The sequence below is a fragment of the Danio aesculapii genome, chromosome 24, assembly GCF_903798145.1.
Source record: "Danio aesculapii chromosome 24, fDanAes4.1, whole genome shotgun sequence".
Lineage (NCBI taxonomy): Eukaryota > Metazoa > Chordata > Actinopteri > Cypriniformes > Danionidae > Danio > Danio aesculapii.
Window position 1 is genome coordinate 8,020,316 of NC_079458.1, and position 17,850 is coordinate 8,038,165.

The following is a 17,850-nucleotide window of genomic DNA, read 5'->3' on the forward strand; positions in this document are numbered from 1 at the left end:
GGAAACGTAACTATTTTATGTTTTGTCAGTTTAGTGAGTGATTCGTACTAAGTTCAGTTGTATGTAAGATTTTTAAAAGGAGGCGTGGCACCAAACCCCACCCCTAAACCCAACTGTCATTGGAGGATGGGTTGTGTCCCAGTGTTGGGTCAAATATGGACAAACCCAACCATTGGTTTAAAGTGTACTTTAAATTCAATTTTAAATATGAACCCAATGCTTGTCTAAATTAGACCAAATGTTGGGTTACAACAGCCCAGCATTTTTGAGAACCAGATTTGCACAAAGATTGAAACGTATCTATTTTACGTTTTGTCAGTTTAGTGGCTAATTCATACGAATTCATATAAGTTCCGTCATAGGAAATTGTACGATTTTGAAAGGGGGCATGACATCAAACTGCACCCCTAAACCCAACCGTCACTTGAAGATGGGTTTTATCCCAGTGTGGGAACTTTGGTTTAAATAGTATCATTTAAATTTGATTTTAAATATTAACCCAATTCTTGTCCAAATTAGACCCAATGTTGGGTTACAACAACCCAGCATTTTTAAGAGTGAGATTCACACAATATTCGAAACTTGTCTCTTTATATTAGCGCAGGTAGCAAATATACTAGCTTGTTTTTTTTCATTTACTAAAAATCTCACCCGCTTCGAATGTCAATACTTGATTGAATGGGTGTTATCAGTGGTTATCAGCTGATAGATATGGGCCAGTAGATAGGCTTTGCCTACTGGTAGGCTCAGAAGGCTGTTATCATTCCTCCACATGGTTAATCAGCTATACTAATAGAGAAGACTCCAGATCTGTTTTTTACTTTTACTGTTTTTACTGTTTTTACTGTGACAGTTGGGTTTAGGGTTGGGGTAGACGTTTATAAAATACAATAAATGGGAAATTGAATAAATAATATAAATAATTTTTGTGGTTAATCAGCTATAGTAATAGAGAAGACTCCAGATCTGTTTTTACATTACTGTGACGGTAGGCATAGACAGTAATAAAATACAATTAATGGGAAAAGTAATAAATAATATAAATAATTTTCGTTAACTTCCAGCTGCAGCTGTATGTGATCTAGAGCTCATTAACTATGTGGATGGATGATAGCAGCCTTCTGAGCCTTCTAGTAGGCCTTCTATCAGCTGATAACGGCCATTCAATCAAAATTTACTAGAAAATCTTCATTGTGTTAATAAGTCAAAGTGTTGAGCTTCAAAAACATTGTCTCCACAAGCCTGTCCGTGAGCTAGCATTAGCAAAAGTCATTATTTTCTTGCCCTCTTGTTGTATCAAACCTTTTTCCTCCTTTGCTGAGATGTTCTGGACGTTCATGTTCTTTTCCGTAAGTGAAAGCATATAATCAACTTCTCAACCTCTTAAAGCGATGAGAACTCCTCCAGAAGTGAAGAGTGAAGCTGCCGCGAGTCATGCGCGCTCTTTTAACACAGGCTGCTTTTATGATGTTGTTTTTGTCCTTCTTTTTTTTTTCTATGAAACAGAGTTGCTGCATTCGGAAATGATGACTGAATGTTCATTTCTAGAAGACAGGACATTAAAAAATACCACAACATCAGCATCATTCACCATTAATAAATCATATCATATCCTCTTCGAATCCTTCCCAGCATGCAGCAGGATTATTAAACGAATATAGTTCACCTAAAATTGAAGATTTGCCGGTGTTTTATTCCATCCAAGATGTAGGTGACTTCATTTTATTTTCTTCAGTAGAAAATTAAAGATTTTTTGCAGAAATTCTGGTTGGTGATTGATAAAATCAGAAGTCAGCAGCACTTTGAGAGTTAAAAATGAAAGATGAAAGATGAAACTAAATGAATACCTCTGGCTCATGATGAGACACTGACAACTTTTTAGGTTTCTGCTAAAAAATCTGTTCTACTAGAAAAAGAAATTCACCTACATCTAGGATGGTCTGAGAATGAGTAAATTAATATTGATTTTTCAAGTTTGGGTGAAGTATCTCTGTTTAAAATATGCTCACAGTTATTACTGATTTCAGAATCAACATTTAGATATGTTTTTAAAATCACAGTTCATTGTTAATGCTCTTTTTTATTCTAGATTTTTGTCTTCATTAATTAGTAATTAGAATAATCAGTCCAACATTAGATTCAATTCAAAGTGTATGTTTTAGAGAAACAAGCGGGACCATGGCTTTTTCAGCACTGTATTATTTTTTCATAAATCTGGTGTTGGACAATTCAGTTTCAAAAGAGAAAAATCAAGAGATTGTTTAGGATTTATATTTGTGTGTTGGGGTAAAATATGATTTTTTTTGCTTCATTCTGTAAATTACTGAGGAGATTTCTAAATAAAATGTCATTTACACTGCAAAAAAAATCTAAAGCTTTAATTCTAGTCCAAATATCTAAAAATTATCACATAAATTAGATTTTCTAGACGAGTAAAAATGTCGTCAAAATAGTTGGTGCCAATAGCCTAGTGGTTAAGTGTGCTGACATATAGCACCCTGGTGCTTACAGTGACCCGAGTTTGATTCCCGGCTCGAGGTCTTTTGCCGACCCTTCCCCTCTCTCTGCTCCCATTACTTTTCTGTTTGTAACCTCCACTATCCTGTCCAAATTAAAGGTGAAAACCCCTAAAAGTAATTATTTTAAAAAAATGTACTCAAAACCGAGTTTCTCCTTAAAACAAGCTAAATAATCTGCCAGTGAGGTAATCAAAATCATTTCAAAGTTTATTTTGGTTCCCCCATTATTTAGCTTGTTTTGAGGAGAAACTTGTGTTAAATTGTCGTGTTTTTTTCTGCAAACAAGATTTTTTTGACTTGTTACAAGATGCTTATTGATGTAGGAATTTATATATTAGATACTTAGATTAGAACAAAATGGGGGTGACATGGTGGCTCAGTGGTTAGCACTGTTGCCTCACAGCAAGAAGGTTGCTGGTTCGAGTCCCGACTGGGCCAGTTGGCATTTCTGTGTGGAGTTTGCATGTTCTCCCCATGTTGGGTATCCTCCGAGTGCTCTGGTTTCTCCCACAGTCCAAACACATGTGATATAGGTGAATTGGATGAACTAAATTGGCCGTAATGCATGTGCAGAGTGCGAATTACTCTGGGGTTTTGTGGGGTCTGACCCCCCTAATCACACTTGATCCACACTGAAGTTCATACCACATGAAAAAAAGATGTATGGGGGGTCTGCCTTTTAATAGTTAAAAATGGTTTGCTCTGATCTGTATCTTTAATAATATCAATAATTAAAATAATAGATAACTTCAATAAACATTTGACCACCCCTATAATGGTTCATACCAATGTGAATACATGTTTGCGCCAAAAAATAAAAATATATTGTTTTTATTTTGTATTTTTGCACTTGGAAGTTAACCAGTCAAATAAAAAGTATGTGCAGCCTTTCATGGTCATCCATTACAGTTTTTTTACAGTCGCTAGAACACATTTCTCAATACTTAGGTCACTTTTGCAAAACTCTTCACACAATTCTCCCAACCATCTTTCAGCTTGGCAGAGCAGTTCATTTCACATTCAAAATGCACTACAACTACCAAAACACTTTATTCAGGTCTTAAATAAACTCATTCTTCCAGAATACTAGCAAAGGTTGACAGCCGACAAACACGCTTTGTCACCCACAAAACAATGACCTAAAAACACTAACAACATGTAGCATTACAATGTTTTCTTGTGTAAAACAAGGACACTTCTTAGTTAATAATTGCAATATATGTTACTGGATTGAATCAGACATGATGCAGAATTCCTCAAAATTTAATGTCGCTTATTTTTTTAAGTAATTTCAAAATACAAGAATGTGTAAACACACCATCCACTGATTCAGATACAATAGTAATGCTAATCTGGCTGGTTAAACTGCATTTTTAGATTTGAAAAATGTTTCAATAAAATATCGCTGTTGAATTTTGCTCTCTTATTCAGTTTTGCATGATGTTATCATTTTTAACAGAAGTTTTTTGAAAACAGTATGTAAGCACGTGCAAAATGTCCTGTACGTACAAAGAGTTTTGGCAGTTGTTGTGTCTGAGTGAGAAAAGAATTGATGATATTTGAGAGATGTAGTCATTGAATGCATTTTGTGCCAAAACAATAAGAATTGATCCTCAGTTTAGCCCACATCGACTTCTGTTGTGCTCACTGTGTGAAGAGTTCAGCAAAAGTAACCTAGGTATTGAGAAATGTGTCTTAGCGTCTGTAAAAAACTGTAATAGGTGCAGAAAAGCAAACCTCTCACTGTTTATTTAATATCACAGATGTGATTGAGAACCACTCAATATCCCTCAAAACACATTAAACATAATAAAACGTTTGATTAATGAATTAGATGTTTTTAAATTAAATATATACATTTTGGCTCACTGAGGCAAATAACCGAACATAATTGAAAAACTTGACCCCGAATGTCAATGTATCATTCGCACCCTGAGTATGTGTGAGAATGTGAGTGGATGGGCGTTTCCCAGTACTGGGTTGCGGCTGGAAGGGCATCCGTTGCATAAAACATATGCTGGAATATTTGGTGGTTCATTCTGCTGTGGTGACCCCTGATAAATAAGGGACTAAGCTGAAGGAAATAAATAAATGAACTAGAAAAAGTCGAAACCTTTAAGTATAGACAAGCATGTTTTCACATGTATGGCATAATATTATAAAAGATGCCAGTTTTAGACGAACAATACCAATGTTTGAACTTCAGAATTAATTAATCAATATTTGGTGAAATAACCCTAATCTCAAGAAATGAAAACATTTGTTATTCTGACTAACATTCATTTTCTGAAAAAAAAAAAAAAAAAACATTTTAATTTTAAATTTGGAAGAAATTTGATCAAACCTTGATCAAATAAAACTAAACAAATATGAACATTTTACTCAAACACACACTTAATTAATCCAGAGAAACAAACTATTTTCAAGCGGTCTCTCAGAATGTTTTTCCATAGCTATATATATATATATATATATATATATATATATATATATATATATATATATATATATATATATATATATATATATATTTGTAACTTGTTTCTAATTGTTTAATGCCCACTGGGTTGGAGCTGAATTGTCCTCATCGTGGGTTTGGTCATCTTCATCTGTTTCCATCATGTTTATTCCAGGATTTCTCCGAGAATCCCACCAGCCCTGGTGTTACGTCTAACCATGTCCCCAGGTAGCGCCGCCATTAATAATATCAGAAGCATTTCATTGTTCACACCATTCAGAGTCTTTCTTCCCTTCGTGACGTTACTGTCAGTAGTTCTAGACGTGCACAAATGTCATTTCTACGCTTTCTAAGATCCCCTTTTTCAAAACCCTGTAGCTTTCATGATGGAGATGATGTTTTGCAGAAGTTCAGGTAAAACAACACCTGTAGCTTTCCCTTTTTTCTTTGGTTTTCTGTTTTTCCCCAAATGTTCGTGCTCTGTTTCTCTTTCCCCAAAATGATCTATTGATGAACTATTGAACGATGAACTATTTATTTTTTATTTAGTACTGTCAAACGATTAATCGCATTCAAGATAAAAGTTTGCATTTACATAATATATGGTTGTGTACTGTGTACACACTGTAAAAAAGGCTGGGTTCCACACAATTCCTTCATGTTGTCCCAGCAAAAGTCTATCAAGTTAACTTTTTTTTTTTTCTAAACTTGTAAGTTGATTGACCATAAACATTATGTTTTCCCCCAAAAAACTTGTGTTGTGTTGATTCAGCTCATTATAGATAAGTAGTTTGAACAAGCAGCTAAAGTATTTTGTTGTTCAGTGCACTGTAAAAAAATGCTGGGTTCCACGATTAATGTTAGGACAACATGAAGGAATTAAGTTAACTTATTCGTTTTTGCTTAAGTGGATTGAACATTAACGAATTTCAAGGGTTCACACTTAGTAATTGCTTATACAGATTGCAGGTTTGACATGCTGTCCCAGGAGAGAACCATGAGCTCAGAGATACTTGAGCCCAGGGCTCCTGCCTGGTCGTATAGCATAGAATAGTGTCTGAGATCAGAAAGGTCTCGAGAGCTTCCCTGGTAATGGGGGAGATGGGGTGGATTGGGGGGATCTCTTCAAAAATGAAGATGATGGAAGTAAAATTAACCGGGCTATTTATTGATGGCTTGAATTCACCTGATTGGTTAAACGATGATTGTCACGCGGGACCAGCCACGATCTATTATAGCACGTGATCCTCTCGAAGTTAGATTATAAAACTCCACTAAGTTAAAAACTCAACAATTGTGTTGTTTCAGATAGGGTTGTCATGAGACTGGAATTCAGTACCAATCGATATGAAGTTTTAACAACAGACATTTCCCGCTAACATTCGAGTGCTGTTGAGCACGTTCTTAAACACTGCTGATTGGCCATTGTGTTCACATGCTCAACAGATATCACTGTGATTGGCCATGAAGGTCATCGGTTCACCAAAGTCACCGCTGTTTACTGAGTGTAACCACAGATATAGAGACACTGGAGCGTTTTAAAGCCGCGATTCATCAGCGGATCACTTGTATGTCAGCTTATAGACAAACCAGCTATATATTTAAATTCACAAAAATATACACAGTATGCCAAAAAAATTATTTGTAAATATGAACCTTTATTTTGGATGCGATTAATCATGATTAATGGTGTGACAGCACTGTTTTTAATGTGTCCCTTCATACAGTGATGTTCAAAAGTGTTGGATTAGTAAGATCATTTGAAAAGAAACTAATACATTTAATAGAAATGAAAACTAATAAATGCCCTTTAGAATTTTCTTGCTTTTGATGAACTTATAATTCATGATAGAAATCTGAAAAGAATCAATTTTAGACATGGATTATAATCAGAAATGATCAAATGAAATTAAGCTGAACTCTAGAAGAATATGTGACACAGGAGACTGCAGTACTGATGCGGAAAATTCAGCTTTGAAACACAGAAATCGATTTTTGTACGTTGAAATAAATTCAAGCAGTTGTTTTAAATTGTACTAATATTTCACAATATGTTACTGTACTGTATCAAATAAACAATACTTCATTTTTATCTCATAAAAAATGATCTTACTAACCTCAAACTTTTGAACAGTAGAGTGTATATTTAGTAAATACACTATATACAGCTATGAAAAAATGAAGAGATCGCTTCAAAAGTCTCATTCTTACGATTTATAGTTAAATGTTTAGGAGAAATTGGTTTGATTTTGTGAACTACTAATGATATTTATACAAAATCGACCAAATCAATACATTGTCATTCAGACCCCATTTTTAATAACAGATCTTCAGACTTGTTTATATTGATTTTTAGATCACACAAAAACAATATTTGAACTTCAGAGGAGCTAATAAATCAATATTTGATGAAATAACCCTGATTTCCCATCACAACAAATAAAAACATTTGTTAATCTGACAAATTATTTTCTGAGGGAAAAGGCAGCAGCAACACTTTATTTTAAAGCAACGCTGCATAAAATAGGCTAATTTTTCAACTCCCCTAGAGATAAACAATTGAGTTTTAGAAGTTTGGAATCTGATCTCCATCCGAGCACTTTTAGCTTAGCTTAGCACTGAATCAGATTAGACTATTAGCATCTTGCTCAAAAATGTCCAAAAAACTTAGATAATTTTCCTATTTAAAGCTTGACTCTTCTGTAGCTACAACATGTGCTAAGATTGATGGAAAATGAAAAGTTGTTATTGTCTAGGCTGGGCTGATATGGCTTGAAGCTAAACTCCATGTAAATGATTTTACACAAAGCACGGTTGCATAGCTAAGGACCATTTTCAGGCATTGTGTATTATTCCTTCATGTTGTCCCACACAAACCGATTAAGTTAACTTAATTGTTTTTGCAAATTTTAGTGGATTGAACTTTAAACAATTGAGTTATCCCACAAAAATCTTAAGAATTGACGTTTCAGCTCATTTTAAATAAATAAGTTTGAAGCAAAAATTATTTTTTGAGAGTACAGAAGAAGCTTTTGAATAGGAATATTTTCAATTGGTCATTTTTGAGCAAGATGCTAATTGTCTAATCCGATTCAATGATCTATGCTAAGCTAAGCTAAACGTGCTTCCGCCAGACCCGCATATGAGCTGAATGAATTCCAAAATTGTAAAGCTCAACTGTTTAACTCAAGGGGATTTAGAGTGTTCTTTTTAAAGTGTCCTTGGTTCACGTTTCATGTATACTTTCTATAGCAAATACAATTAATTATGCAGAATTACATGCAAACAATCCTAAACCTAACCTGCATTTTTAATCTAACCATATAGAAAGTACATGTAATTAAGTTATATGACTGTTAAATTAATCGTTGCACTCAAGCAAAGAACACCTTACAATAAAGTGTAACCAAGATGGCTTTATTTATTTATTTATTTATTTATTTATTTATTTATTTGTTTATTTGTTTGTTTGTTTGTTTATTTGTTTATTTATTTGTTTGTTTGTTTTTTATTTATTTGTTTGTTTGATTTTATTTTGAAGTACTTTAATTGTTTATATATATATATATATATATATATATATATATATATGTATATGTTTTTATTTTTAATTTAATTATTTTAATTTAATTATATTTATCTATCTGTTTGTTTGTTTGATTTTATTTTAATTACCTTATTTTTGTTTATTTATTTGTTTTTATTTTTATTTATGTATATTTATTTGTTTGTTTGATTTTATTTTTAATGAATTGTTTTTATTTATATTTATTTATTTTATTTGTTTGTTTGATTGATTTTAGATTTATTTGATTGATTTTTATTTTTTATTAACTTTATTTATTTACAATTTTTTATTTATATTTATTTGTTTGTTTGATAGATTTTATTTTTAATTGCTTCAATTATTTTTATTTATTTATTTGTTTGTATGATTTTATTTTTAATTACTTGTCTTTTTTTATAATTTTTTACATTTATTAAGGAAGAAACTTTGTCAGACTTTTACAGAATTAAACAAATATTCACATTTTAAGTAAAATCAACACTTAACGAATTCAGTAAATCCAGAGAAGTTGAGAATTTACAAGTGATTTCTTCATTTTCTTCCCCCACCCATAACCCATATGTAGTACGTACAGTATTTACCACATATGTGCCACAAAAAAGATTAATATAAAATGATGTTGTTGCAGATAAGTGTCTAAGGCAGACACAAGAATTCTTAGTTTTCCAAATAATGAAAAGTGTCATTATTTCTCTGCCTCATACTCATTCAATTTGGATATTCATCGATTATACGAGTATTTGTTAAGTAGAAGATGAAAAGACGTTAAACTCTTTTATTTCTTCATTGACGACAGCAGGGCTTGATTCTTACATCAGCAATGCTCTTTTTGTACTGTTGAAAGGTTTGTCTAAGTGAAAGGTCAGTATTTAATTCATTTGTGTTTGCCGGAAACTGTTTTAGAGGCCTTGGAGGATCTCTTATAAATAGAGGAATGATATATATGATATATATGAAAATCATATATAGAAATATGCTGAAAAAAGTGATGAAACAAGATTAAAAGGTTAAAAGAAAAAGATTCTGTGTGTATATATAGAGTCGAAGTCAAATTATTAGCCTCCATGTGAATTTTTATTGACTGTGAATTATATTTATCAGAGCAAAGAAGTTTTCACAGTATTTCCTATAATATTTTTTCTTCTGGAGAAAGTCTAATTTGATTTATTTTGTCTAAAACAAAAGCAGTTTTTAATTTTTTAAAACCATTTTAAGGTCAATATTATTAGCCCCCTTAAGCAATATTTGTTTTCGATTGTCTACAGAACAAACCACTGTTATACAATGACTTGCCTAAAACACCCTAACTTGCCTAATTCTTTATTAACAATAATCAACAGTAAAACTGTAAACAAGCCAGAGTTAGCCACAAGGGCTAATTTTCATCTGCTGCACCCTGCCAGATTTTAAAAAGGCAACCTAAAATCAAGAAACACATTACACATACAATATCAGCAAAGTTACTTGCACCAAAAAGACAAAACATATAATAAGAGTTTCAGAAAAAGCAAGAGAAGAGAATTACACTTGATTTGCTTTTAGCCATTTCTTTAACGTGTATTTAAATGTTGATTAATATGTAATACCCCTTAAAGGACACCTATTTTACCCCTTTTTCAAGATTTAAAATAAGTCTTTGTGTCTCCAGAATGTGTCTGTAAAGTTTCAAAACATCCATCAGATCATTTATTAGACCTTTCAGAACAGTATAATTTTCTGCTCTGACCACATTGTAGCTGTATTTGTTGCCTGTGTCTTTAATGCTAGTTCTCTCTGCCCACCATTTTCACGCATCTGTCAGAGTGTGCCTCAATCTGCGCCTCAGCTGCGTCAGATAAACAGCACAGTGACAGACATGAAGACAGAAGATCTCGCATAACATTTGTGAGAAATACTACAGGAAGAACTTTCCCAATGATTATTTGATGTATTTGTTGTGGAGTTAATTTAAGCCTTTCTGTGACGATGAGTCACACACAATGCTGTTACAAAGTTTACGCACAGACACACAAACAGGGATCGACCAGTCTTCATTTATAATTGTTCTGACATGCGGCTGTGATGATAAAGAAAGTAAAATCGCTGTTATTTATTACAAACATGCACTGTTTTAAAATAGTTTTAAACTTGTAAAACTGATTCTTGATCACATTTGATGTTGATTGATGATCACAGAGAGCTGAACAGATCTTTTAATCCCAGTTGCTTTGCACACGTCCTGTCTATATGATTAAACACGTAACTACGGAGACATGCTAATACGCGGCTGTCAATCAATTTGGTAGGCAGGGAGACCACACTCCTACATCATGTTGCGGTGGGCCTCAAAATGGGAGGGATTTGGATCCTATTTTAACGTCAGGAAATTTAAACAAGAGACTTAATGAGTCTCTATCACTCCAATATGATTGTGGACACACTATACCTACACGCAGATCTCTCCAAACAGCTTACAAAAGATGATAGGTGCCCTTTAAATCAACATGAAGTGTATTCCAGAAGTGACTGGCTCTAAATGAGAAGACTGACCGTGCAAAGGTTGTACGTCAAAACTGTACAGCAGAGTCTTTTCTAGTAATAGATTGTATTGCTCTGCCATTATTAATCTTCCGTGTCACAAACTCACATAATGGAGGTGGAGCAAATCCATTTAAAATTGTAAAAATCATACAAGCATCAGCCAAATATTTTATATGATCAAAGCTCAATAAATAATGATTTGTATTATATTACAAAAGCAAAAAAAAGTTATGCGCAAAACTGGAATATCGCATAAAAGATGTGCGAATAAAGCAGTGCTTTCATCCAACGAGTCAAAGAGAACAAAACCGTCACTTCCTGATTATCTGGCGCCTAATGTCGACAGTAAAAACTGAATTAACTGTGGTAGGAAAAGCTGCGTGAATTAATTCTTCATTTAATAAATGACTTGCGCCTCAGAAAATGCCAACACGTAATGAATGCATGGTGGTATTTGAAGGCGTGAGACGCAAAGCACAGACGCTCTTGATTCTGGAGGTCATTAGTAATATAATAACACTAATACTGAGATGGTTAAGGCGTTTTAAAATGACCAAAACAACAGTTCAGATGGTTTACAGTGTGCTCAGACTGCTGGTTTGTCCATTCACACACATTTTTATCATCACATGATCTCTCATAACAAAATCACATGACTTAATAATGCACATACTGGAATTTGTTTGGTAAAAGTGTTCCATCATAGTTTATGCGCGTCTTTTCTTATTGAATAAAAAGTTTATCCTACTCAGTTATGCGTATGTTTTTTATGCAAATGTTCAAAATTGATGCGCATCATGGCGTTTCCATCAACCGTTTTTATTTTTTTTGCGCATACTCAAAATGCATATAAAATGGATGAAAATGTAGCTAATGAGGCTTAAAGTCTTAATGAACTTAATTAAGCTTTTAAATGTCTCTTTAAGCTGTATAGAAGTGTCTTAAAAAAATATCTAGTCAAATATTATTTACTGTCATCATGGCAAAGATAAAATTAATCAGTTATTAGAAATGAGTTATTAAAACTATTATGTTTAGAAATGTGTTGAAATCTGCTCTCCGTGAAACAGGAATTAAGGTCAAATATACAGGAGGGCTAATAATTCAGACTTCAACTGTATATAAATAAACTCTTCCTGTAATTATGCTTTATTGCATGTCTTTTGTAACATATGTGCGTGAAATACATTTGTGTGTAGTCATAAATGTGGTTCGAGCATATTTTAGTCATAAGCAGTGTGCAGGAATGCTAAGTGTGGAGGAGCCCGGAGCTGCGGATCTATTGGTTTATATCTGACAGAGCAATTATTTTCACCAAACGACACCTTTCATGAGTCTGTCTACAAGCTCCGGCTTATGAAATATGAAAACATACGCCTGCTTGCCGGAGGAATGACTGCTGCTGTCTGTCTTTGAGAAAGTTTATCTTTATTTTTCTGTCATATTATTTTATTTCTAAAGTGTTGAGTGTGTTTGAAGCGTCAGTGATATGCTAATGATCACTACTGTTTTTTTGAGTCCATTCATAAAAGTCCATGTACAGTAATGACTATACAGTTGGGTCAGTTGGATTTTCATTCATTCATTCATTCATTTTTCTTAGTCCCTTTATTAATCTTGGGTCACCACAGCGGTATGAACCGCCAACTTATCCAGCATGTTTTACGCAGCGGATGCCCTTCCAGCTGCAACCCATCACTGGGAAACATACATACACTCTCATTCACACATATACACTACGGCCCATTTTAGCTTACCCAATTCATCTATACCACGTGTCTTTGGACTAGGGTTGGATACCGAAACCCGGTGTCGGTACCTTTGTAACTGGTATGCACTGGACCAAATCAGCATATGAATTTCGGTACCTAATTCCGGTGCTACTGGTGCTGCGACAAGAACGTAAAGCAGATTGCAGACTAGAAGCGCTGCTCGTGCATGCATTTTAGAATTCTAAACATAGGTTTCTACCAGGGTACACACACCGGCGCTGCAAGTCGGCGGCTGTCCGCAGCGCCCAGCCACAACTCAGGACACTTTCAACTGTCATGTGCGCGCCGTGTCGCGGGTCTGAGCGGAGCATCTGGTGTGTGACACCCTTAAGAAGCATCAAGGGGTGCATCAAAGGCACACATAAGTAGGTGTTGTGTCACACCATCTCTAAATATATAATTCTAAACAACTTTATAGGGTTACGGACACCATAAGCAATGTCAGGAGTTTGTTCTTATAGAAGGTAAAGCGCACAGTACGGCACATGCGGTGAGCAACTCCCTTCATCAACACGTATGATCGCATTCATCTAATTTGCTTAAACTAAGCATTCTGAAGTATGGCTGTATTTTACAAGCTAGGATTCTGATATGCCAACATGCAGCAGATCCTTTACAAAAGTTGCATGCAAGGGGGAAACACGTCAAACTTATGAAATGTTAGGGCTCATTGAATCAACTTAAAGGTGAGGAATGAACTGTCTTTGATAGCTTGTGACATCATCTGGCACTTTCAGGGAGTACGTTTAGATGGACACCAATACCAGATTACATGGACACCAGATTTGATATGATCAAGACAATACTCTGATCAGGAGTCTACCATGTAAACAGTGATTTTAGATTATCTTAAAGGACCAGACACAAACGGAGGAAACATTTATAGGCTGATGACGCAACGACGTTGTTGGATCTATGTGCTATACCATGTAACTGGGAATCATGAATGTAACATTCAAAAAGAAACTCGCGTAAACACCAGAATCATAATATTGTCTTATTCAGATTAAGGCAAATCATTAGATCACTGATGTCCATGTAAAAGTAGTCACAAGCCCCAAACCCAGAAAAAAGGTGTTCCCTGATTTTGATGACAGGTTAGTAGTAAGCTAATGTTAACAGCATAATGCAAATCTTGCATTCATGCTAACAAACAAATGATTAAAATAATTATATTAAAGCAATTCAAATGTTTAAAATATGAATTGATGTTTACTTTAACCTTATTATAAATATATATCTGTATTGTTCAAATATAATGATTAAAATATATATTTTTTGTCAAATAATTTTGTGGCTAAAAGTATCGGTTCAGGCACCGTTTTGGCACTGGTACCGTTTTAAAAGTATCTATTTAGCACCGGTATCGAAATAACCCCAAACGATACCCAACCCTACTTTGGACTTGTGGGGGAAACCGGAGCACCCGGAGGAAACCCACACCAACACAAGGAGAACATGCAAACTCCCCACAGAAATCCCAACTGACCCAGCCGAGACTCAAACCAGCAACTTTCTTGCTGTGAAGCGATCGTGCTACCCACTGCGCCACCGTGATGCCCTCAGTTGGATTTTTGAATTTCATTCTATTATAATCTCAATGTACTGGTGTTACTATACTTGTGGGGGCATTAGTATGCCCAAGCATCCTGCCCGAGAGGTGTTTCAAAGATGGCGACTGAGTGAAATGACTTGCCTTAAAGGGACTTTGATCACACACACACACACACACACGCAAGATCTTAATGAATGTGAATTATGTCCATGCATCTACCACTGTATTCGCCGATGATTGCAACCCTACAGAAACAACTAACAGGGGTTCTTCTTCCCCTTCATCCCTCCTCCTTCCTCCGTTAATCCACATCTGACACGGATCATTCCTTCATGTTTGCTTCTTTTATTCTCACCCCTTCTTTATTTACCTCCCATATTTATTGATATTATCCTAAACGCACACCTTCATCATGATTTCATCTGATCCCCGTCATCTTCTTTTCCACCTCCCCAAATCCCCCCCTTTTTCTCTCTCTCTCTTCCAGAGCACATGCGACACACTCCGGAGTCACTCGGACAGCCTCGGATTCGCGCCGAACGTGTTACCTTGTCACTCGACTGTAGGAAACTTCGAGGAGTTCGCCTGTTGATGACGGAGATTTAGGATACGACGGAAAACTGTGAAATATATAAATATATATGTGTGTACGGGATAGACTCCAGAAGAAGTGTAAGTCTGCAGAAACGTATGCTTCTGGTCAAAATTTTGAAATCAGTAGGATTTTTTTAAAGAAAAGGGTTTCAAATAAAGCGTATTGGGTAACACTTTACAATAATGTTGCATTAGTTAATGTGAATTAATGCATTTACTAGCATAAACAATGAGCAGTACATTTACTACAGTATTTGGTCATGTTAGTTAACGTTAGCTAATAAAAATACAGTTTGTTGTTAGTTCGTTAACTGACAGTGCATTAGTAATGTTAACAAGCATGAACTTGGATGTTAATGCATTAGTAAATGTTGAACTATGATTCATAAATGCTCTACAAGTATTGTTCATAATTAGTTTATGTTAGTAAATGCATTATTGATTGTAAAGTGTCACCTCGTATTATGAAGCTATCACAAAGCTGCATTTATCGAATTAAAAATGCAGAAAAAAGCTGTTAAATTGTCAAATATTATTGCTATTTTAAACGACTGTTTTTCTATTGAATGTCGTTTAAAGTAATCATTTATTTCTGTGATGCATCTTCAGAAATTACTTCAGAAATCATTCTAATATGATTTGATTTAAGCTGATTTGATGATTGAGAAATAGTTATTATTATATTTGTTATTGTTGTTGTTATTATCGGTGTTGAAATCTAATTCATATTTTAGTGAAATCTGACATAGGGGAGAGTGGGGATGAAGGTACCATTTTTCATAACCTAATTTTAGAATATGTTTTTAGCAGGAATATATTTGTGCTGTGGTTACTAACTCACAAGTGTGGTCTATCAGAATGGATTTTGTATCAGTGTAGAAAAACTCCAATATAACGTCACTTTAAACAAAGTTGGACGTTGTTTCTTTTGACCCCATCAGCAGGGACGAAAATAACACAATATTTGCTAGATTTACTGGCTTAATCTTGTTAATTTGAACAATATCTGACTGTGACCTTGTTAATGTTCACTGCAAACATATTTTGTCCTTTATTTTTGCCAACAATATTACATTTTAGCTCCATCAAATGTTTCAAAAGCAATCCAACAATGCAAAATGTTAATTTTGAATATTTTTTATTATTATTGGCAATATGCATTAACTTTAGAAAACATCTGAATCAAAACACTGCCAATCTAATGTGGAAGTGAAAAATAAGTCATGGCTATTAGGCCATTGGGACATAAATAACTGTTACTTTCATCCCCACTCTTGCCATTTAAACCTGATTTAATCTCACACATTGCAAACGTAAGGATGTGTTATTGCACTAAATAACCTGTAATTTAATCGTTACTGTGCTGCTATAGCCTGGAATAGCCTGCAAATGTTGTCAGGGCTTCCAGAAAATCGCTTTGTTACTTGCGTCCCACGTTACTTTCGTCCCCGCTCTCCCCTACAGTACCATTTATAAAATAAAAATGTAATATTTCTTTTATTCATCATTTAAAATACATTAAACTGTTGTAAGTAAATAAAAAAATTTTATGATAATAATAATAAAAATAAAATGAATGTAAATAAATTCATAATTGTAACAAAAATTGTTAATAAATGCTGCTATTTTGAACTACACTGAAACAAATGATTAATTATATTTACTACATTTTATTAAGGTAAGTGGTTGTGAACAATTTATATGAGCTGGATTTAAACTAACAAATTAAATTTAACAATGTTCAACTAAATTTGTGTAAATTCAGCCCATATAAATTGTTTGCAACAATTTGCAATGAGGCGGCATGGTAGCTCAGTGGTTAGCACTGTCGCCTCACAGCAAGAAGGTTGCTGGTTCAAGCCCCAGCTGGGTCAGTTGGCATTTCTGTGCCAACTTGCTCCGATTGCTCCGGTTTCCCCCACAGTCCAAAGACATTAGGTGAATTGATAGGTGAATTGGATGAACTAAATTGGCCATAGTACATGAGTGTATGGGTGTTTCCCAGTACTGGGTTGCAGCTGGAAGAGCATCTGCTGTGTAAAACATATGCTTGAATAGTTGGTGGTTCATTTCACTGTGGCGACCCCTGATGAATAAGGGACTGAGCCGAAGGAAAATCAATGACTTTGTAATGAACCATTTTTACAGTGTATTTTTATCAAAGTAATGTTAAAAAAAAAAAGGTCAGCGGTATCAGTTTCCGCAATATTATGAAGCATGAAAAAAACGTTTTAACATTGAAAATTGTAAGAATCACTATTAATGATTTTTGATCAATAATAATGTGTCATAAATCATCATATTAGAATGATTTCTGAAGGATCATGTGACGCCAACATGATCTCATGGCAATTCGTAACTTTTTGATTTAGTGGCTAATTCGTATGAATTTGTACAATCTCATTCATACAATTTAGTACAATTTGCTCATCCTCCAGTGATGGTTGGGTTTAGGGGTGGGGTTTGGTGCCACGCCTCCTTTTTAAAATCGTACATTTTCGTACGACTGAACTCGTATGAATTTATACGAATTAACCACTAAACTCACAAAACATAAAATAGTTACGTTTCCTCGTGAGACCAGGCTGGTGATGCTGAAGACTGCAGTAGAAGAAGACTTTCAATCACATTAATAAATGAAATCAAACTACGTTCAATAAAAAAAAAACAGTCGTTTAAAATTGTAATAATATTTCACAATTTTACATTTTTTTTACTGTATTTTTTTATCACTCAAAAAAATCATACTGATCCCAAACTTTAGATCAGTAGTCTACTTGTTTAATAGTGGAAAAAACAAACAATCTGACACCTGAATAGAATCGATATTCATCATCATCATCTTCATAATCAAGTACAAAAAT

The 17,850-nt window shown here is 34.2% G+C and overlaps 1 protein-coding gene across 1 annotated transcript in view; it reads left to right on the forward strand.

The window, feature by feature from the left end:
- The window catches only part of asic1c (acid-sensing (proton-gated) ion channel 1c), a 38,207-nt gene extending 22,756 nt beyond the window's left edge, over positions 1-15,451 (forward strand). The window contains exons 10-12 of the mRNA XM_056450577.1: positions 5,153-5,205; positions 5,356-5,391; positions 14,880-15,451. Coding sequence (XP_056306552.1) covers positions 5,153-5,205; positions 5,356-5,391; positions 14,880-14,958 — 168 coding nt within the window. The 3' untranslated portion in view covers positions 14,959-15,451. The remainder of the gene's footprint in view (positions 1-5,152; positions 5,206-5,355; positions 5,392-14,879) is intronic.
- Positions 15,452-17,850: the final 2,399 nt, after the last annotated feature.